General features: G+C 42.8%; 1 protein-coding gene across 1 annotated transcript; it reads right to left on the minus strand.

Annotated features, from left to right (window-relative positions):
- Positions 1–579: 579 nt before the first annotated feature.
- On the minus strand, positions 580–22501 carry LOC139417122 (coagulation factor XIII A chain-like). Its single transcript, XM_071166366.1, has 15 exons — positions 22414–22501; positions 16359–16546; positions 14489–14677; positions 13104–13352; positions 12907–13025; positions 12527–12634; positions 11916–12090; positions 11305–11443; positions 10039–10142; positions 9818–9906; positions 7871–8027; positions 6631–6906; positions 4187–4347; positions 2954–3090; positions 580–1317 (listed from the first exon to the last, which is right to left on the minus strand). The coding sequence occupies exons 2-15, from the start codon at positions 16513–16515 to the stop codon at positions 1176–1178; spliced, it is 2202 nt and encodes a 733-aa protein (XP_071022467.1). The 5' UTR covers positions 16516–16546; positions 22414–22501; the 3' UTR covers positions 580–1175.
- Positions 22502–23329: the final 828 nt, after the last annotated feature.

The raw sequence follows: 23329 nt of genomic DNA on the forward strand, positions 1-23329 counted from the left end.
TCATCATCATGTAGAGGGGAATACTACACAATTTGTACCGTAAAACTTCAAATAAATGCCTGGGCTAGTAATTTAAGTTTTACGGTAATTGTCCACCATGGATTGTGAATGTGGAAAAATTATTCCTTTTTAAACTCAATGTCTCTTTCAAACATAACTTGTGTTCATGACTAAAGTTATCAAAGCATAATTTCTTCTCCATAAGAGCCTTTGCTTGGTCTACTGAGTTCATGCCCCGCAATTCATTCATCCAGTCTGTTACTTCCTTTCTTGTAGCATTGTTCCGCTTTCCTTTTGGAGTTAAGTGCAAATGAAACGTCATGTCATAAAATTATTAATCACTGAGTTGATCCAGAATGATGGAAAGGGCCTCCCTCCAGCTATTGTTCATTTAGTTTTTCTAGTTGCTAGAGTTTGTAAAGGATCTTTCACTTTGCCTCCCATCATAAAACTTCACTTTACACTATGATGAATCACTTTGTTGCTTCATTTACATGTGTACATCACTGTTTTACAGATAGAAGTGCACAGAATATTTCCAAACCATCGTGTATTATTTTATTTGGGTGATATAAAACATGTTGTGCTAGAAGTCAAAAGTAAAAACAAAACAATGACACTTAACTTGTCCTTAACGTCATTGCATTACATACTGTAGTTCTATTTTGTGAAACAACATGACCATAGATGCATTCACTAATATTTAACAACAAAGCAACCCCATCTCTAAACTGTTGGTAAATGGGTTATAGTAGCTACATGTATGATGTAGTTGTCTTTTACTTGAAAGCTATAGAAGTCATGTGAAAACAAAACAACTGCATTGAATTACAGTAAATGTTGCAGAGTTAGAAAATATATATATTTTGTGAAGCTACATGATCAGTGTACTAAAGTTAACAAAAGCAACAATTCAACCCTAGAGCTCTATTCAATCTGTATTGCTGAAGCGATATAGATTCCGCGATAAGGTCATTTCCGATTGAGCCGACATGCAGCGTTTAACGTGATTGCAGACTCCACTAAAAGGGTAACATTGCCTTTAAATTTTAATCACGCAGTAAAGCTGAATTTCCGAGATGCGGATTGAATAGAGCCGCTAATCTCTAAATTGTTGCTAGTTGGGCTGTAACAAGGCTGTAACAGAGCTGTAGATGTGTTGTCTCCTGTGTTGCTCAGGGCTTGACGGTGAGCTGGGCCTGTCCGTACACCTGTCTGAGGGCAGCACAGTCCAGACTGGCCATCAGCTTAGTTGGCCCCGCCCTACGGGGGGTGACACCCTCGGTCCACGTTAGGGACGAGCCTGCCGTGATCAGACTGGAATAGAAACATACATACAGTACATGAGTGCAATCCCACACAAGCGCACACATACACACACCCACGTAAGCTAAGGACCCTGGGACTAAACACCTCCCTCTGCAACTGGATCCTGGACTTCCTGATCGGCCGCCTCCAGGTGGTAAGGGTAGGCAACAACACATCTGCCACATTGATCCTCAACACTGGGGCCCCTCAGGGGTGTATGCTTAGTACCCTCCTGTTCTCCCTGTTCACCCACGACTGCATGGCCAAACATGACTCCAACACCATCATTAAGTTTGCTGATGACACAACAGTGGTAGGCCTGATCACCGACAACGATGAGACAGCCTATAGGGAGAAGGTCAGAGAACTGGCAATGTGGTGCCAGGACAACAACCTCTCCCTCAATGTGAGCAAGACGAAGGAGCTGATCGTGGACTATAGGAAAAGGTGGCCCAACAGGCCCCCCCTTAACATCAACGGGGCTGTAGTGGAGCGGGTCAAGAGTTTCAAGTTCCTTGGTGTCAACGAACTAGTTTGTGTCACCAATGAACTATCATGGTCCAAACACAGCAAGACAATTGTGAAGAGGGCACAAAACCTTTTTCTTCTCACGAGACTGAAAATATTTGGCATGGGTCCCCAGATCCATGCATTACTGCCTGGTATGGCAACTGCTCAGCATCTGACCGTAAAATGCTACAGAGGGTAGTGCTGTGGGGCCAAGCCTCAACGTCAACAGTGAAGAGGCGACTCCGGGATACTGGCCTTCTAGGCAGAGAACCTCTGTCCAGTGTCTGTGTTATTTTGCCCATCTTAATCTTTTCTTTTTATTGGCCAGTCTGAGATATGGCTTTTTCTATGCAACTCTGCCTAGAAGGCCAGCATCCCGGAGTCACCTCTTCACTGTTGACGTTGAGACTGGTGTTTTGCGGGGACTATGTAATGAAGCTGCCAGTTGAGGACTTGTGAGGCATCTGTTTCTCAAACTAGACACTCTAATGTACTTGTCCTCTTGCTCAGCTGTGCACCAGGGCCTCCCACTCCTCTTTCTATTCTGGTTAGAGTCAGTTTGTGCTGTTCTGTGAAGAGCGTAGTACACAGCGTTGTACGAGATCTTCAGTTTCTTGGCAATTCTTCGCATGGAATAGCCTTCAATTCTCAGAACAAGAATAGACTGACGAGTTTCAGACAAAAGGTCTCTGTTTCGGGCCATTTTGAGCCTGTAATCGAACAAACGCTGATGCTCCAGATACTCAACTAGTCTAAAGAAGGTCAATTTTATTGTTTCTTTAATCAGGACAACAGTTTTCAGTTGTGCTAACATAATTGCAAAAGGTTTTTCTAATGATCAATTAACCTTGTAAAATGATAAACTTGGATTAGCCAACACAACGTGCCATTGGAACACAGGACTGATGGTTGCGGATAATGGGCCTCTGTACACCACCTAAGCATTTCACGGTAAGGTCTACACTTGTTGTATTCAGCGCATGTGACAAATAAAGTTTGATTTGATACACACACACACACACACACACACACACACACACACACACACACACACACACACACACACACACACACACACACACACACCCACACACACACACACACACACACACACACACACACATACACTGCTCACCTGTAATGTTTATACTTGGGTGGCATGACTCCTGGCCCCTCCACACGAACATACACATCCTCCAGATTAAACTTGAATGGGTTTGTGAACTCCACGGTCACCACCATCTCCTCACTCACCTTAGCCAGACCAGACACCTACAGGCAGGCGGATGACAGTTTAGAACGGTCCTGACCCTAGCCGTGAAGACCCAGCCAGGATCGAGAAATGCAGCATATTTGTAAAATCCAGTGTACTTTATATACAGTACAAATTGATTCATTTTGTGCTTTCCACGATGTTCACAAAGTTACCACCAGGTGACCAGACCAGGAAAAAGTCCATCAAACCAGGTCAGGTCACAACAAAAAATTCTCAGCCTCAGATGACTGTCAGCAAAAATGTCCCCTATGTGGATTAATACGTTTTCTTTATTGAATGTAATTTAATCCAATATAAATTAATTGTTGAACATTGGTTGGAATGAGAGTTTGACGTATGTAGCATTATATTACCTATCTCTAAAGAGTTTGGGGTATGTAGCATTAAATGACCTACCTCTACAGAGCGTTTGGGGTATGTAGCATTAAATGACCTATCTCTAAAGAGTTTGGGGTATGTAGCATTAAATGACCTACCTCTACAGAGAGCTTGGGGTATGTAGCATTAAATGACCTATCTCTACAGAGCGTTTGGGGTATGTAGCATTAAATGACCTACCTCTACAGTGTGTTTGGGGTATGTAGCATTATATGACCTACCTCTACAGAGAGTTTGGGGTATGTAGCATTAAATTACCTACCTCTACAGAGAGTTTGGGGTATGTAGCATTAAATTACCTACCTCTACAGAGAGTTTGGGGTATGTAGCATTATATGATCTACCTCTAGAGAGTTTGGGGAATGTAGCATTATATGACCTACCTCTACAGAGAATTTGGGGGTGTGTATGGTGACGACCCTCATGCTGGTGATGATCTGGCCGGTCTCCTTGACCTTCCCGGTGGCGATGAAGTGGAGGTTGGCCTGCTCCATGTAGCATTAAATTACCTACCTCTACAGAGAGCTTGGGGTATGTAGCATTATATGACCTACCTCTAGAGAGTTTGGGGTATGTAGCATGATATGACCTACCTCTACAGAGAGTTTGGGGTATGTAGCATTATATGACCTACCTCTACAGAGAGTTTGGGGTATGTAGCATTATATGACCTACCTCTAGAGAGTTTGGGGAATGTAGCATTATATGACCTACCTCTACAGAGAGTTTGGGGGTGTGTAGGGTGACGACCCTCATGCTGGTGATGATCTGGCCGGTCTCCTTGACCTTCCCGGTGGCGATGAAGTGGAGGTTGGCCTGCTCCACCAGCTTTCTCATGTAGTCCTGGGAACGCACCTCCATCACCTGCTTCTCAGCTGGGAAAACACAGAGATTACTTAGGATATGCTTTGTCTCCATGAGTTTTATTTTCATTTTCATGTATTTTCTGGGGCACCTGCTTAAGAAATATTGTAGAGCAACTAGCGTGCTGCTAGTAGAGAATGTTGATCTTACATGCACCCCTTAACCTCACTAGGGTAGGGGCCACTATTTTCACCTCCGGATGTAAAGCGTGCCCAAAGTAAACTGCCTGCTACTCAGGCCCAGAAGTTAGGATATGCATATAATTAGATATATTTGTAGATTTGGATAGAAAACACTCTACATTTTCCAAAACGGTTAACCTCTAATGACTCCCTATCCCGGGTCCGGGAGCGTAATCATCGACTGACACTAATTAGCATAACGCGGACATAAATATTCCTAGAAAATATTCCTATTCATGAAAATCACAAGTGAAATATATTGAGACACAGCTTAGCCTTTTGTTAATCACCCGGTCATCTCAGTTTTTCAAAATATGCTTTACAGCCAAAGCTAGACAAGCATTTGTGTAAGTTTATCGATAGCCTTGCATAGCATTTTGTCCAGCTAGCAGCAGGTAACTTGGTCACGGAAATCAGAAAAGCAATCATATTAAATCGTTTACCTTTGATGAGCTTTGGATGTTTTCACTCACGAGACTCCCAGTTAGATAGCCAATGTTCCTTTTTTCCAAAAATATTATTTTTGTAGGCGAAATAGCTCCGTTTGTTGTTCACGTTTGGCTGAGAAATCGACTGGAAATTGCAGTCACGAAAACGCCAAAAAATATTCCAAATTAGCTCCATAATATCGACAGAAACATGGCAAACGTTGTTTATAATCAATCCTCAAGGTGTTTTTCAAATATCTATTCGATAATATATCCACCGGGACAATTGGTTTTTCAGTAGGACCGATTGGAATAATGGCTACCTCTGTATTTTACGCAAGAATCACTCTGAGAGCCATCAGGTGAGCCGCTTACGGGTATTCTTCAACATAAATGCGTAAAACTACGTCACAATGCTGTAGACACCTTGGAGAATACGGAGAAAAAGTAATCTGGTTGATAGCCCATTCACTGCTCAATAGGGAAGGATTGGAACGCAGAGCTTTCAAAACATGAGTCACTTCCGGATTGTATTTTTCTCAGGCTTTCGCCTGCAATATCAGTTCTGTTGTACTCACAGACAATATTTTTACAGTTTTGGAAACTTTATATTGTTTTCTATCCTAAGCTGTCAATTACTGTATATGCATATTCTAGCATCTTGTCCTGACAAAATATCCCGTTTACTACGGGAACGTTATTTTTCCAAAAATGAAAATACTGCCCCCTAGTCACAAAAGGTTAAATAATGTCTGTGAGTATAACAGAACTGATATGGCAGGCGAAAACCTGAGAAAAATCCATCCAGGGGGTGGGATTTTCTTATGTTTGTAGTTTTCTATTGAATGCCATTACAGAATCCATTGACTTAGGACTCAAATTGCACTTCCTATGGCTTCCACTAGATGTCAACAGTCTTTAGAAATTGTTTCAGGCTTGTATTCTGAAAAAGGGTGAGGGTGTAAAACCACTTTGAATGAGTGGACACTGCAGTGTCCCGCCTTTCTTGTTTTTTTCTTGTTTTCCTTTAATATTGACGAAGCTATTGTCCGGTTGAAATGTTATTGACTATTATGACTAAAAACAACCTGAGGATTGATTATAAATATCATTTGACATGTTTCTATGAACTTTACTGATACTTTTCGGATTTTTCGTCTGTCTGTTGTGACTGCCTTTGAGCCTGTGGATTACTGAACAAAATGCGTGAACAAAACTGAGGTTTTTGGATATAAAGAGGGACTTTATCATACAAAATGAACATTTATTGAGTAAATGGGAGTCATGTGAGTGCAAACATATGAAGATCATCAAAGGTAAGTGATTCATTTTATCACTATTTCTGACTTGTGTAACTCCTCTACTTGGCTGGTAACTGTTTGTAATGATTTGTCTGCTGGGCGCTGTTCTCAGATAATCACATGGTATGCTTTCGCCGTAAAGACTTTTTGAAATCTGACACCGTGTTTGGATTAACAAGAAGTTCATCTTTAAACCAATGTATAACACTTCTATGTTTTATGAATTTTTATAATGAGTATTTCTGTTTTTGAATTTGGCGCTCTGCAATTTCACTGGATGTTGGCCAGGTGGAACGGTAGCGTCCCACACCCCCTAGAGCGGTTAACACATACGGACATACACACACCCTCCTCAGCCCCTCCTCCTCCCTCAACCCGCCTACCTTTCTTGGGATCCAGAATCACTCTAGGTGTTTTGAAGAGGAACTCAGAGCTGGTGACTCCAGTGTAATACACCACATTGCCACTGACGTACACGTCCACGGTACGTGCCTGGTCACTCGTGTTGTTGAACTCCAGCTTCAGCTCAAAGTCATCCCCCACCCTCACCTCCATCAGGGGCATGTCTAGCTCCACGTCAGCCTCCGGAGGGGTGGCCTTCTCACGATGACAGCCGTACTCCTCTGCCTTCTCCAGCACCGTGCGCTCCTCGGGACTACCTGTTGATGTGATGAGAGGGAGAGAGTATAAGGCCTCTCACAGAAGTTTCTAGAGTGGTGGTACCCCATTTGCAAATAGACAAAACCCCTTGTTTTTCCATTTTGTTACCTTCTTTAGTGGGTGTCAGAACAGAAATTACAAGATTATGTTATAATGCTGTTATTGCATCAAATGGTTGTTTTATGCAGCAGAATAGGGGTTGTTAGAACACTGATCTGTGTGTGTTCTACTGAGGAGGGGAGTCTGTAAGATTTACGATGTCTTTGGGTGATACCGCATTCCAGAGCATGAGTTAATGTTTCTGTTCTATAAGGTAACAAGGAGAGATGACTCCAGGGCCAGACCTTGCTCTCTACACAATGAGAACTGTTTTTGCAGCAGCTGGGAAGCTGTGAATTATAAGTATCTTTCATACAAATTTTAACCTTGTGATCCATTCCATACATCTGTTGTTCGTCATGTAGCCTGAAGAGCGTGTATCTTGGCTATAAAAGACCTTTGTACATTTGTCTCGGGGCTCTCAACGAATGATTCATCGACCAGCCGTTGGTAATGTATAGCACTCAATCGATTAACATTATATGTGTGCGTTGTATTGACTTGTTCCCTTATTAATAAGTAAATAAAGATTTAGTTTAAGTATAACTCTGACTTGTGTGATAAGTTTGTCTCTCCTCATTTGATAGTAAAGAAATTAACCACCACGGGGGTAAGATTCCCGTGATGGAAAGTCAGATATGGCAGGGTGTTAATACTTTTTATGACACGGGAGTTAGCAGGAACTGACAAAGACTGACACTTTTTTGCGCAGGTATCCCGGACCTAGACAAAGCCTAGTTCTGATCGAACATGCCTTTTAGTCCAGGACTATAGGCTTAATCTGTGTCTGGGAAACCGTCCCTTTAAATGTTTGCTCTGTGACTCTCCCTCCATCCCTCCACCCCTCCACCCCTCCTCTCCTACCCTCAGGGAACTTGTACTGATCAGTGATGTCACGGCGAGCATCCTGGCCGGGCACTTTGGTCACCACCATCCTGCCAACATGGCTGCTGTTGACCTTGACCGGATCCAGAGTTCCGTCTCTGGGGTTCCGTGAGTAGAACACCACATCACTGTTCACCTACAAAACAGGAAGAATGGAACACGTTCATCATGTAAAACCAGTCATTAGTCAATTAGTCATATATTTGGTCACATATTTAGTCATTATTGTAATAACGTAATGTATGGTAATATACAGTGCATTCGGAAAGTATTCAGACCCCCTTTTCCACATTTTGTTATGTTTTGTTATTCTAAAATCTATTAAATATTTTTCCCCTCATCAATCTACACAGAATACCCCATAATGACGAAGCAAAAACAGGTTTTAGATTTTTATGCAAAAAAAGAAAAACCTGAAATATCACATGTACATGCTCAGGTGCATCCTGTTTCCATCGATTATCCTTGAGATGTTTCTACAACTTTTGATAGAGTTCACCTGTGGTAAATTCAATTGATTGGACATGATTTGGAAAGGTACACACCTGTTTATATAAGGTCCCACATTTGACAGTTCATGTCAGAGCAAAAACCAAGCCATGAGGTAAAAGGAATTGTCCTTAGAGCTCTGAGACAGTATTGTGTCGAGGCACTGATCTGGGGAAGGGTACCAAAACGTTTCTGAAGCATTGAATGTCCCCAAGAACACAGTGGCCTCCATGACTCCTAGAGCTGGAACCACCATGACTCCTAGAGCTGGCCGCCTGGCCAAACTCAGCAATCGGGGAAGAAGGGCATTGGTCAGGGAGGTGACCAAGAACCCGATGGTCACTTTGACAAAGCTCCAGAGTTCTTCTGTGGAGATGGGAGAACCTTCCAGAAGGACAACCATCTCTGCATCACTCCATCAATCAGGCCTTACGGTAGAATGGCCAGACGAAAGCCACTCCTCAGTAAAAGGAACATGACAGTATGTTTGGAGTTTGCCAAAAGGCACCTAAATGACTTCTCAGACCATGGGAAACCAAGATTGAACTATTTGGCCTGAATGCCAAGCGTCACTTCTGGAGGAAACATGACACCATCCCTACGGTGAAGCATGGTGGTGGCAGCATCATGCTGTGGGGTGGTGCACAATTGGCCCAGTGTTGTCCAGGTTAGGGGTAGGTTTGGCCCGGGGTAGGCCATCATTGTAAAATAAGACTTTGTTCTTAACTGACTTGCCTAGTTAAATAAAGGTTCAATTTTAAAAAAATCTAAATTCAAACGGCAGGGACTGGGAGACAGGATCGAGGGAAAGATGATTGGAGCAAAGTACAGAGAGATCCTTGATGAAAACTTGCTCAGGACCTCAGACCGGGGCAAAGGTTCACCTTCCAACAGGACAACGACCCTAAGCACACAGCCAAGACAATGCAGGAGTGGCTTCGGGAGAAGTCTCTGAATGTCCTTGAGTGGCCCAGCCAGAGGCCTCACCATCCAACCTGACAGAGCTTGAGAGGATCTGCAGAGAAGAATGTGAGAAACTCCCCAAATACTTATTTTCCACCATAATTTGCAAATACATTCATTAAAAATCCTACAATGTGATTTTCTGGATTTTTTTTCTCATTTTGTCTGTCATAGTTGAAGTGTACCTATGATGAAAATTACAGGCATCTTTCATCTTTTTAAGTGGGAGAACTTGCACAATTGGTGGCTGACTAAATACTTTTTTGCCCCACTGTATATATATATATTACCATAGTAATAACCCCCCAAATATGTATAGTTACTGTATATTCACTGTTAGACTAACAGTTCACTAATTCAAACTTTAAATTAGCTTTCTTGGTAAGTGGTCAGTAAGGGTTGTAACATTTTGTATACTGTCCTGTGCAGTTAGTGCCCTGCTCCACTAGGATGGCTCGTCGTTGCAGTCTTTACCTCAGCAAACAGGAATGGTGCGTCGAACGGGAAGCAGATCTGTCCGTGTTTGATGGCCTGGACAGATGCAGGACCACACCTGTACATCCCTATGGAAAGACACATTAGGTATTTTATTACAAATACGTATTAGTACAGTATAACATAGTTACTACATCTTAAACATGGTCAGCAAGATCAGTAAAAGTGTACACGCGCATGTGTGTGTGTGCGCATCTCACCATCGCTGGTCTCCTGGGGTGTAGCATCCACAGCCTGCCAGCCCCCAAACCCTTGAGGAAGGTCCGGCCTGCTCATGTAGCACTCGTTCCAGCAATGGTAGTTCCTATGGCAACATAACCATCCCATCATTTCACTGTAACATCCAATGATTGTAAATGCAGTGTATGTAGCCTTTAAATGCAGTGCATGTAGTCCTTAAATGCAGTGTATGTACTCTAAATGCAGTGTATGTACTCTTTAAACGTAGTGTATGTACTCTTTAAACGCAGTGTATGTAGTCTTTAAATGCAGTGTATGTAGTCTTTAAATGCAGTGTATGTACTCTAAATGCAGTGTATGTACTCTAAATGTAGTGTATGTACTCTAAATGTAGTGTATGTACTCTAAATGTAGTGTATGTACTCTTTAAACACAGTGTATGTAGTCTTTAAATGCAGTGTATGTACTCTAAATGCAGTGTATGTACTCTAAATGCAGTGTATGTACTCTAAATGTAGTGTATGTACTCTTTAAACGCAGTGTATGTAGCCTTTAAACGCAGTGTATGTAGTCTTTAAATGCAGTGTATGTACTCTAAATGCAGTGTATGTACTCTTTAAACGTAGTGTATGTACTCTTTAAACGCAGTGCATGTAGTCTTTAAATGCAGTGTATGTACTCTAAATGCAGTGTATGTAGTCCTGTGGATTAATTGTGTTTTTAAATGGTCAATTCAAATCAGAAGGTGATTTCAAGCATTGTCTGGCATTGAATCAGTTCTACCAAATGAAGTAGTGTTGAGCGATTCACCAAAATGTTGTTTTTTGGGAGGGTTACTTTCTTCCATTTACAATAGTTCACAAAAAAAAAGTTGAACTACGTGGGATGCTGGCTGAAGGGAGTTGTAGTGTTCATTAAGCAAATATTCAAGCTAGTTCAGCGCAGAAACGTGGTAATGAACTACTTAATTAAGCAATAACACATGAGGCGGTGTGTTATGACATTTTATCATGACTGTGATGTGGTCATAGCCACGAGGCTATGTTATTTTATTGGGATCCCCATTAGCTGTTGCAAAAGCAGCAGCTAGACCACCACAGCCATGATAAAATGCCATAACACATGGCCTCAAGTGTATTATTGCTTTTATACAACGGGTTACCAGCATTAAAAAATCAAGATTATTTTCCAAACGATCAATTGTTACACAGAATATGATGTTACATTCAATAACACTGATTGTCAAATGATTTCAATTGTCGTCTGTCACTCTGAATCAGTTCTACCAGATGGAGTCCTTGGTGCGGTGCTTGTCAATTCTGCCATTCTCATCCAGGATAACATCAGTCTTCAGGTTGCCGTCGTTGTCGTGGGCAGAGAAGAAGTTGGTGACAACCCTGGCGGGGATGCCCAGACAGCGCAGGACTGGAGAGTGGGAAGGGAAGGGAAATGATTTCATCAGCAAATAGAAAAGAAATATAAGGAATTCTGCACATCAAAGAGGGGAATAAGTTATTTCAATTATGTTTGTTACAATAAACTAAACAGCAGCAGCTTGTCACTCCAAACCGTAGACTGCTACTGAACCCCAACCCTATTCTAACACTCTTCATTCTCTAATAATGGGTGGTATAGCCATTCATACTAAGGCAATGTCTCCAAATCCTGGTCCTGGGGACCCAAAGGGGTGGACATTTTAGTTTTTGATCGAGTACTAAAACAGCTGATTCCACTAATCATCTCATCATCAAGCCTTTGATTAGAATCAGGTGTATTAGTGCTAGTTGCAAAACCAAAAATGTGCACCGCTTTTGGGTCCCCAGGACCAGGATACCTTAGTATGAATGTCTTGGAAAACACTGTACTGGGGGATGAACGGTGGTGTTGCGAGTCTCACAGGTGTTGAAGACGGCAGCATAGACCCAGCACTGGGCGTAGCAGACGGGTGTCTTGCTGCTGGAGTAGTTGAGGAGGATCTCAGTGCTTCCTGTCCAGGAGGTGGGTGCCACTCCGTAGGTGTAATCACCACTCCAGTTCCCCACCAGCACCCCATCGTCGTCATGAGAGTTCAGCTGGGAGAAAGAGAGGTAAATATGCTGTAGTTTGAGTCTGAAATGCCACCCAATTCCCTTTATAGTGCATTAGTTTGACCAGAGCCTTATGGGCCATGTCAAAAGTAGTGCACTATATGCTAAGAGTGGCATTTTGGATGCAACTGCAGCCTTTTACATGCCTACATTGAGTTGTAAGTACAAATCTGTCTTCTGTACAAATCTGTCTTCTGTAAAATCTCTGTTCTGTACAACTCTCTCTTCCGTACAAATCTCTCTTCTGTACAAATCTCTCTTCTGTAAAATCTCTCTTCTGTTCAAATCTGTCTTCTAATGTGGCTTTTTAATTTCTCCTTTGAGTTTTACTTGTACTATGTGAAAAGGTTGTAATGTTATCTGAATGGGTTCTCTGTATTGACTGTATTGTATTGACTGGTGGTAACCACGTAACCCTCACCATGGCGGAGGCCTTCCGGGCTACTTTGATGGCGTCGCCCCGGTTGGTGATGGGCATGGCAGCTTTATCCATGATGAACAGACAGGCATCCAGCACCCCATAGTCAAACTGCAACAAGCAACGTTTAAAATTGAGGATTAACTTGTAAATATGCGTCTGAGGATTTTATGGTCAGTCTTTGTATTCAAAGTAATACATGCGTGGAAAACATCTTGTGTGGAACATGTGTGGGAATTCTCTGTTGCCCGTCGGGCCAACCAACCCAATTTATCTGTGACTATATTCACAACACAGCATGGCTTCTTGGGCTTTATTAACAGACATACACTATGAAATTGTGTTTTGAAATGATTGTCCAAACAATGTAAAATGATGTGTACCTGACCAAAGTTCCAGGGCCGCTCGGACATGTCGTCATATGCCCCGTGGTAGATGACCCCCACCTCGTTGAGAACACACTCCTCCCTCTCATCGGCATCATCCAGGAACACAGAATCACCTGATGGAAGGAAAACAGAACTTTAGAATGGAATTCAAAATTCAAAATAGCTGTCATCAGTCAGTGTCGATCACAGACCTGTTGCCCAGGCGTTGAAGAGAACGTAGAGGTCTCGACTCTCGTCCCTCCTGGTCCTGCGGATTCCGTAGGGCGTCACCACCGCCACGTACGTGCGCCACTTTCCCACAATGCAGTCTGGCGCGGGGGTGATGCCCACTGTGACTACGTTGTCGGTGCTGTCCACAACCCGGCCAGCCCACGGGCTCTGGCGGTCCTTGGCCACAGACACGGGGATGTAGGTGCCCTTACTGTACTGGGGACTGCCCCCTGGTGGATTGGTGGAACAAGAGGAATGACATGTCTTGCTAGCTTGCTAACACTGAGACTTCCGCTCCGGGGGTGAAGTTTCATCTAGGATTAGCTCCCCCTTCCCCAATTGTAACCTTAAAGGCCCAATGCAGTCAAAAACTAGATTTTATTGCATTTTATGCTATGAGGTTGGAATAATACTGTGAAATTGTGAAAATTATGATAATGTCCTTTTAGTGTAAGAACTGTTTGAAAATGTTTTACATTTCTGCCTGTTTTGCTGGGATGGGGTTTTGGCTTTCCAAACCTCTCTACCAATAACAGCTCATTTTCAGTTTTCCCCTCCCCACTCAGACCACTCCCAGACAGTTCTAGCAAAATTCTTGTTTGAGAAATTACTCTTTGCTGAGAAGCTATTTTGTATTATTTTTTTACCATTTTAATTGAAAACAATCATAGTATGGCACTTCATTGTTACCCATTGGACCTTTAACCATTAGTGGGGAGTATGCAAAACTGACCCCAGATCAGCAACTTCACCTTACACCGAGCCTTCGCATTAAGCTATGTTAACACCCTGGACTAGAGATGTGGTACTAGAGACATGGTAACACCCTGGACTAGAGCTAGGGTATTACCCTGGACTAGAGCTACGGTAACACCCTGGGCTAGAGCTATGGTAACACCCTGGACTAGAGCTACGGTAAACCCTGGACGAGAGCTATGGTAACACCCTGGGCTAGAGCTATGGTAACACCCTGGACTAGAGCTACGGTAAACCCTGGACGAGAGCTATGGTAACACCCTGGACTAGAGCTACGGTAAACCCTGGACGAGAGCTACGGTAAACCCTGCACGAGAGCTATGGTAACACCCTGGACTAGAGCTACGGTAAACCCTGGACGAGAGCTATGGTAGACCTAACCACTGATTCAAGAAAGAAAGGTAAATACAGTACTACATGCACACTGTTGAATCCCTCCTTAGTTTGATTATGTTTCAAGCTGTTAGATTAAAAACTGCAGGAACATTTAACAGTGTATATTTATTCCATGACATTACTTTTGAACCGCTTCTAAACTAGTAACTATGCATACAGAGTGAGATGTTTTTGATTCTGGGAAGCTTTTTAGGTGGGGGTTTATTTATCTCACCAATGACGAACTCCACAGCAAACTGATCATCGGAGGGTTTGTAAGGACGGTCAAAGGTCACCTTGAGCTGGAACTCCTGGCCCCTACGGATGATGAGGTGGTCACTGGCATACAGGTGTGTGCTGTGCTGTGGCGTATTGACCTCATCTGGCCTCCGCAGCATGTTCACGTCCCAGATGTCCAAGAACTCTGGAGGGAGCGAGAGAGGGAGAGTGAGAGAGAGATGGGAAAGAGAGAGAAAGATGGGCGAGAGAGAGAGAGAAAGGGCGCAGGAGAGCGGGAGAGAGGTGGCGGGAGTGAGAGCGAGGGGGCGGGAGAGAGGGGCAGGAGAGCGGGTGAGAGGGAGAGAGGAGCGGGAGAGCGGGTGAGAGAGAGAGATAGAGGGGGCGGGAGAGAGGGGATGGGGAGAGAGAGGGGGCGGGAGAGCGGGGGAGAGAGAGGGGGGGGGCAGGAGAGAGAGAAATGGGGAGAGGGAGAGAGAGAGGGCACGGGAGGGAGAGATAGAGGGGGGCGGGAGAGAGAGAGGGGGGCGGGATAGAGAGGGCGGGCGGGAGAGAGGGCAGGAGAGAGAGAGAGAGAGAGAGAGAGAGAGAGAGGGGAGGGTGGGAGAGAGGGCAGGAGAGAGAGAGAGAGAGAGGGGAGGGTGGGAGAGAGGGCAGGAGAGAGTGAGAGAGAGAGGGGAGGGTGGGAGAGAGAGGGAGAGAATATATAAGTGTATAAGGGATGAGGAGAGACTTGAAGAAGACTGGAATTACTGACTTTTGTCATCATAACTTGGGCCCTGAGTTTATCCTGGTCAAGTTAGGTGGTCATGGAAAACTCTGGGCCCTACATTTATGGCTATATGGGATACAGTAGAAACACAGACGCAGGATGCAATGTGGGAAATGTCAAATGTGGTAGCGTTTATAATGTTACCTCATAAGCATAGCAGGTATTTATATGGGAGTGTTCATGTTGATTCACCTGCATAGGGCAACCTATCATTATTATCTGGCTCCAAGGAGCATTCCTGTGAGACGAGGCCATACCCCAAACTATTCAATCTTTGTTGTCATTCAGTTAAGCCTGTAATCGATTGAAGTGTATTTGAGATTTAAAAAGGCTTCTGAAAGTTTGTAATTTCCAAAATGTCAATTACTTATAATCCACATAATTCACATTTCCTGTTGCTGCAGGATTATTTTCTTGCAGTAGCAAATTTACTCAAATTAAAACCCCACATTAAGAGTGGGAAGTATTGTTCGAAGTGGTCCGAATGTGGGGCTATGCCCCCCCACGTCCATAAATTTGAGAATTTTGCATTTTTCAAACACATGAAACAATCTAGAGCCATAATCGTTATGCTTAATTTTAAGTAAATAATATGTATATATTTCAGCATATCTATGCATACCTCTTGTGCTGTCTGTGTCCTCCTTACTGCTGGTTATTTTAAAATATATATATAATATATAAAAAAGAAAAGGGTTTTCTGCATCTCTGCTAAAATCTGGGTAAAATATTGAAAGGAATGTGAGTCTTGTTCAGTACATTTATTTATTGCTTGCTTTTCTAAAGTCTACCAACCTTGCCAGCATGCATGCCAGCTAAGATAGTTAAACAAGCTAGCTGCTCTAACTTGATCGATAGCCTGAAATGTCTTCTTGGTAGCTAGTTAGGTCCCCAATCTCCCAATCTCCTATCTGGGCTAGCTAAAGCAAACTTCATAAAATTGCTAGGTGGCTATACTGTAGTATTTGTTTTAGAACAGCACACATCCGAGGGGGCACACACACAGTGCCTCCTTATCCTCCTCACACACACACACGTGTACACACACACACACACACACACACACACACACACACAAGCTCATTCTCCTCCTCACCCCTGAGTGGAGGAGGTCCTCGGGGTCCAATTATGCCGAAGGAATCGAACTCAGGCACCTCCTCCCCCTCTGCATTGGAGCTGGCGATGGGGGCGGCGCTGCGGCCGCGGTGGGACACCTGGGGTGGTGACTGGGCTGCGGGCTCCAGGTTAGACATGGTACTAGCGCTGAAATGTCACCTCACAGGCCTGGGACACATTCAGATGGACGGACAGACAGACAGGCAGAAGGACAGGTAGACAGGCAGACAGACATACGGGCAGACAGACAGAGTGATAATGTTATAATACACCGCAGAACAGTTCAGAAGTTCATAAAGAATAATATTAAATGGGCAGGAGGGGATCTGATCCCAGATCAGCAATCTGAGATGCTTAATGAACACCGGTCCTGAATTCCATCCATGGTAGCATATCACTGACAACTCCATTCATATTCAGCTAACCCTTTGAGAGGACAGTTGTACTGTGGATGCCAAGGGATTAACTGTTCCGACAACCATCTGTTTCACATTGAGTTATGGCAGCAGTAGTGAACGTGAGTACGGAGCTGGATGAGACACACGCAAACTTTAACACAAGCCACATGTGTATATATATATATATATATATATATATATATATATATAAATTATTTGCATATCAGTGACTAGATCAGCAAACTTAGGTATGAAATGCTTTGTGGTTTGACTGAGAGGAGCCTGTGTTTGTTTTTGTCTTGTTGTTTATTTATGTGCTGTATAAATAAAACGAGGGCGCAATTCCAAAAAGCGGTTGGCAAAGTCAAACATTTTTGTGTTGTTTGTTTTGGCGTTGTGTTATTCTGAGTGCCATTAAACTGTGCAGTTCAGCTGAAGAAATTAAATCGAAAGAATGGTTGTTAACCATCAAGGAATTCTAAACTTGAATCATCCCTGATTTTGTGTCAGCTGGGGGTGACAACAGTGATGTCATCACATTTCTTTGTTTAGAATCAACATGTTGGATTCATTTAAAAAAAAGTCAAAACATTCCATTTGTGGTGGGTCATTTTGATCATTTGGGCATGTAGTGAAAAAGACTATGCACCAATAAAAATATGCCAGTATTTGTGGTAAACTGAAGTAATATTATGGAACAGATTTAAAAGTAGGAGGTAATAAGAGTAAGTAGGCGGTTATAATATAAATGAACAAACTATATACTCTGTATCCAAGTCCAAACCTGGCAGTTCACGAAATGGGCTTTGCATTTAGCGCAGGTCCAGCAGTCATAAAACAACAAGCTATTAGACCCCATCATAAAACAACAAGCTATTAGACCCCATCATAAACTACAAGCTATTAGACCCCATCATAAAACAACAAGCTATTAGACCCCATCATAAAACAACAAGCTATTAGACCCCATCATAAAACAACAAGCTATTAGACCCCATCATAAACTACAAGCTATTAGACCCCATCATAAACTACAAGCTATTAGACCCCATCATAAAACAACAAGCTATTAGACCCCATCATAAACTACAAGCTATTAGACCCCATCATAAAACAACAAGCTATTAGACCCCATCATAAAACAAGCTATTAGACCCCATCATAAAACAACAAGCTATTAGACCCCATCATAAACTACAAGCTATTAGACCCCATCATAAAACAACAAGCTATTAGACCCCATCATAAACTACAAGCTATTAGACCCCATCATAAAACAACAAGCTATTAGACCCCATCATAAACTACAAGCTATTAGACCCCATCATAAAACAACAAGCTATTAGACCCCATCATAAACTACAAGCTATTAGACCCCATCATAAAACAACAAGCTATTAGACCCCATCATAAAACAACAAGCTATTAGACCCCATCATAAAACAACAAGCTATTAGACCCCATCATAAAACAACAAGCTATTAGACCCCATCATAAACTACAAGCTATTAGACCCCATCATAAACTACAAGCTATTAGACCCCATCATAAAACAACAAGCTATTAGACCCCATCATAAACTACAAGCTATTAGACCCCATCATAAAACAACAAGCTATTAGACCCCATCATAAAACAAGCTATTAGACCCCATCATAAAACAACAAGCTATTAGACCCCATCATAAGCTACAAGCTATTAGACCCCATCATAAAACAACAAGCTATTAGACCCCATCATAAAACAACAAGCTATTAGACCCCATCATAAACTACAAGCTATTAGACCCCATCATAAAACAACAAGCTATTAGACCCCATCATAAACTACAAGCTATTAGACCCCATCATAAAACAACAAGCTATTAGACCCCATCATAAACTACAAGCTATTAGACCCCATCATAAACTACAAGCTATTAGACCCCATCATAAAACAACAAGCTATTAGACCCCATCATATACTACAAGCTATTAGACCGACCCCATCATAAACTACAAGCTATTAGACCCCATCATAAACTACAAGCTATTAGACCGACCCCATCATAAACTACAAGCTATTAGACCCCATCATAAAACAACAAGCTATTAGACCCCATCATAAACTACAAGCTATTAGACCCCATCATAAACTACAAGCTATTAGACCCCATCATAAACTACAAGCTATTAGACCCCATCATAAACTACAAGCTATTAGACCCCATCATAAACTACAAGCTATTAGACCCTATCATAAACTACAAGCTATTCGACCCCATCATAAACTACAAGCTATTAGACCCCATCATAAACTACAAGCTATTAGACCCCATCATAAACTACAAGCAGTGGTGCAAAGTTACTAATGTTGGATTAGTTCAAACTCCATTTAGCCATAAGCTTCCATCTAATAGGGACTAACATCAAAACCATGGAAGTAAATTAAGTCTCTAGACACATACTGTAAGTCGATCATGCACAGATGATGCAATCTCTATTGCACTCCACACTGCCCTTTCACACCTGGACAAAAGGAACACCTATGTGAGAATGCTATTTGTTGACTACAGCTCAACGTTTAACACCATAGTGACCTCAAAGCTCATCACTAAGCTAAGGACCCTGGGACTAAACACCTCACTCTGCAACTGGATGCTGGACTTCCTGACGAGCCGCCCCCAGGTGGTATGGGTAGGTGACAACACATCCACCACGCTGATCCTCAACACGGGGGCCCCACAGGGGTGTGTGCTCAGTGGCCTCCTGTACTCCCTGTTCACTCATGACTGCACATCCAGGCACGACTCCAACACCATCCTTAAGTTTGCCGATGACACAACAGTGGTAGGCCTAATCACCGACAATGACGAGAAAGCCTATAGGGAGGAAGTCAGAGATCTGGCCATGTGGTGCCAAGACAACAACCTCTCCCTCAACGACATCAAGACAAGGAGATGATTGTGGACGACAGGAAAAAGATGACCGAGCACGTCCCCATTCTCATTGATGGGGCTGTAGTGGAGCAGGTTGAGAGCTTCAAGTTCCTTGGTGTCCACATCACCAACAAACTAACGTGGTCCAAGCATACCAAGACAGCCGTGAAGTGGGCACGACAAAACTGATTCCCCATCAATAGACTGAAAAGATTTGTCATGGGTCCTCAGATCCTCAAAAGGTTCTACAGCTGCACCATCGAGAGCATCCTGACTGGTTGCATCACTACCTGGTATGGCAACTGCTCGGCCTCCAACTGCAAGACACTATAGAGGGTAGTGCGCACGGCCCAGTACATCACTGGGGCCAAGCTTCCAGCCATCCAGGACCTCTATACCAGGCGGTGTCAGAGGAAGACCCTAAAAATTGTCAAAGACTCCATCCACCCTAGTCATAGACTGTTCTGTCTGCTACCACACGGCAAGCTGTACCGGAGCGCCAAGTCTAGGTCCAAGAGACTTCTATAAACAGCTTCTACCCCCAAGCCATAAGACTCCTGAACATCTAATCAAATGGCTACCCAGACTATTTACGCTGCTGCTACTCTCTGTTATTATCTGTGCATAGTCACTTTAATAACTCTACCTACATGTACATATTACCTCAATTACCTACTAACTGGTGCCCCCCCCCACACATTGACTCTGTACCCCCTTTCATACAGCCTCACTATTGTTATTTTACTGCTGCTCTTTAATTATTTGTTACTTTTATTTATTATTTTTGTATGTATTTTTTCTTAAAACTGCATGGTTGGTTTAGGGCTTGTAAGTAAGCATTTCACTGTAAGGTTGTACTCGGCGCATGTGACAAATAACATTTGATTTGATAAAGCAGCATTAAGATAAAGATCCCCCCACCCAACCACCCCCCCTGGGGGTCTTTACTTTCACAGCCTGTTTATTATAGGTTGGGAGGAGGGGGGTGGGTTTTATTGAAATGAGTATGCAAGAGTTTTAATAATTCAATACACTGGTTGTTTTCATAAAATGTTAGTATGGCACAGCATACGTCATGCAGCTTTGTGGCACAAACACCTATTTGAGAATGGAGTCGTTATGTCATGGGCGTGTGCTGTGCTGGTCCAGGAGACAGGTTTGGGGTTTATGTCAACCGAACAGCATTTGTGTCAACCAAACAACCCAGCATTTTTGTGTGCATTTAGAGTGCACACAAACGTGCATTCTGTAGAAACAACATCACCGCAGGTTTTTATAGTTCTTTGGGACTGTGCCTATTTGTTGTGGAAATGCTTCAGGATATTACTATTTTCAGCCATAAATCAATGGATTATACCATAGATATACTGTATAGGGCTACATTTTCAAAAAAATACAGTGAACCTCATTATAATCTCTCAGTGTGATTTAGTTTGAAACTTTTCTTCAACAATGTGTGTTATAAGGAGCTGATTATTAAAACTTTTTTTTAAACTAAGCAATACATCAAGTTCTCTTTATGAAGCACATTGTTGAGGACATTTTTCAAATGTAGTCATGCTGTCAGATTATAACCAGCTTTATATCATGTTTTCCACTTTGCGCCATGCCTTTGCACTACAAAAATGTCCCCATACAGTTGTATGTAGTGTGGTGTGTACATGCATTAAATATACACACTTGTGCAAATGTGACTCCTGCATTAATAGTATAACAGCATTTTACAACCAAATGCCAAAGTAAAGGAAAAGAAAAAGACGCAGAAGCATCAAATAATCCTGATTCTGAACCAGATCACAGTGTGGAATAAACTGAACCAGATCACGGTGTGGAATAAACTGAACCAGATCACGGTGTGGAATAAACTGAACCAGATCACGGTGTGGAATAAACTGAACCAGATCACAGTGTGGAATAAACTGAACCAGATCACAGTGTGGAATAAACTGAACCAGATCACAGTGTGGAATAAACTGAACCAGATCACAGTGTGGAATAAACTGAACCAGATCACAGTGTGGAATAAACTGAACCAGATCACGGTGTGGAATAAACTGAACCAGATCACGGTGTGGAATAAACTGAACCAGATCACGGTGTGGAATAAACTGAACCAGATCACAGTGTGGAATAAACTGAACCAGATCACGGTGTGGAATAAACTGAACCAGATCACAGTGTGGAATAAACTGAACCAGATCACAGTGTGGAATAAACTGAACCAGATCACGGTGTGGAATAAACTGAACCAGATCACAGTGTGGAATAAACTGAACCAGATCACGGTGTGGAATAAACTGAACCAGATCACAGTGTGGAATAAACTGAACCAGATCACAGTGTGGAATAAACTGAATCAGATCACAGTGTGGAATAAACTGAACCAGATCACAGTGTGGAATAAACTGAACCAGATCACAGTGTGGAATAAACTGAACCAGATCACAGTGTGGAATAAACTGAACCAGATCACAGTGTGGAATAAACTGAACCAGATCATGGTGTGGAATAAATAACAATTCAAACCAGCACTCTGTTCTCATGCTGGAACTGGAACATTCCATTTAGGACTTTCATAAGCCCCCAGGTCCCCACATTAAAATAGGCTTTTATTAGCGTTTAGAAAAAATGTTAAGGTGCTGTAGTATGTAACAAAATCAAGAGATGGAGACACGGCCCGAATTAAAGGTCTTACAGTGACCAGTGAAGACTAAACTCACCTCTGTAGAAGTTGAAGAGGGGAAGGTTGCAGTAGACTGGTAGAATTGTTCCTCAGTCGGCTGAGTGTGTCTCTCTCACACAGAAAAGCTGCTACGGGCTCTCTGTATGGGGACCCTCTGCATCCACTTATATACAGGGGAGGGAAGGGCCCTCTCCATGGCAGAGATAGTGTGTGTGTGTGTGTGTGTGTGTGTGTGTGTGTGTGTGTGTGTGTGTGTGTGTGTGTGTGTGTGTGTGTGTGTGTGTGTGTGTGTGTGTGTGTGTGTGTGTGTGTGTGTGTGTGTGTGTGCGAGAGAGACAGTCTCAGTGTTAGTGGTGGGCTGGGCTGTGTGTATAAGGAGTTTAGGTTGCAATGGGCTCTTTGGGTAGGCGGTTCGACCAACTTGGGATGAAGGTGTGGAATGTGTCATCTCTGTTTGACAGACAGTGAAAGATGGGCAAGTACTGGAGACAAGCCAACTTGACTCATAATCAGAGTGTTAATGTCACCCTGATGTTTTGTTGTGAGACTGTCAAAGATAAAATAGAATGACGTAAACTAAACACACGTTTACACTGTAGCCTCAGCATACAGAATTGGTTACATTATCTACTGTACATTATATACATTACCTACATCTACATTACCTACTTCTATATTACCTACATAATCTATATTATTATACTTTATAACATTAGGGGGTCACAGTGTAACGTTCGTCGTTGGGAGAAAGAGAGGAGGACCAATACGCAGCGTGGTAAGTGTTCTGTAACGTTGGGAGAAAGAGAGGAGGACCAATGTGCAGCGTGGTAAGTGTTCTGTAACGTTGGGAGAAAGAGAGGAGGACCAATGCGCAGTGTGGTAAGTGTTCTGTAACGTTGGGAGAAAGAGAGGAGGACCAATGCGCAGCGTGGTAAGTGTTCTGTAACATTGGG

The sequence above is a fragment of the Oncorhynchus clarkii genome, chromosome 9, assembly GCF_045791955.1.
Source record: "Oncorhynchus clarkii lewisi isolate Uvic-CL-2024 chromosome 9, UVic_Ocla_1.0, whole genome shotgun sequence".
Taxonomy (NCBI): Eukaryota; Metazoa; Chordata; class Actinopteri; order Salmoniformes; family Salmonidae; genus Oncorhynchus; species Oncorhynchus clarkii.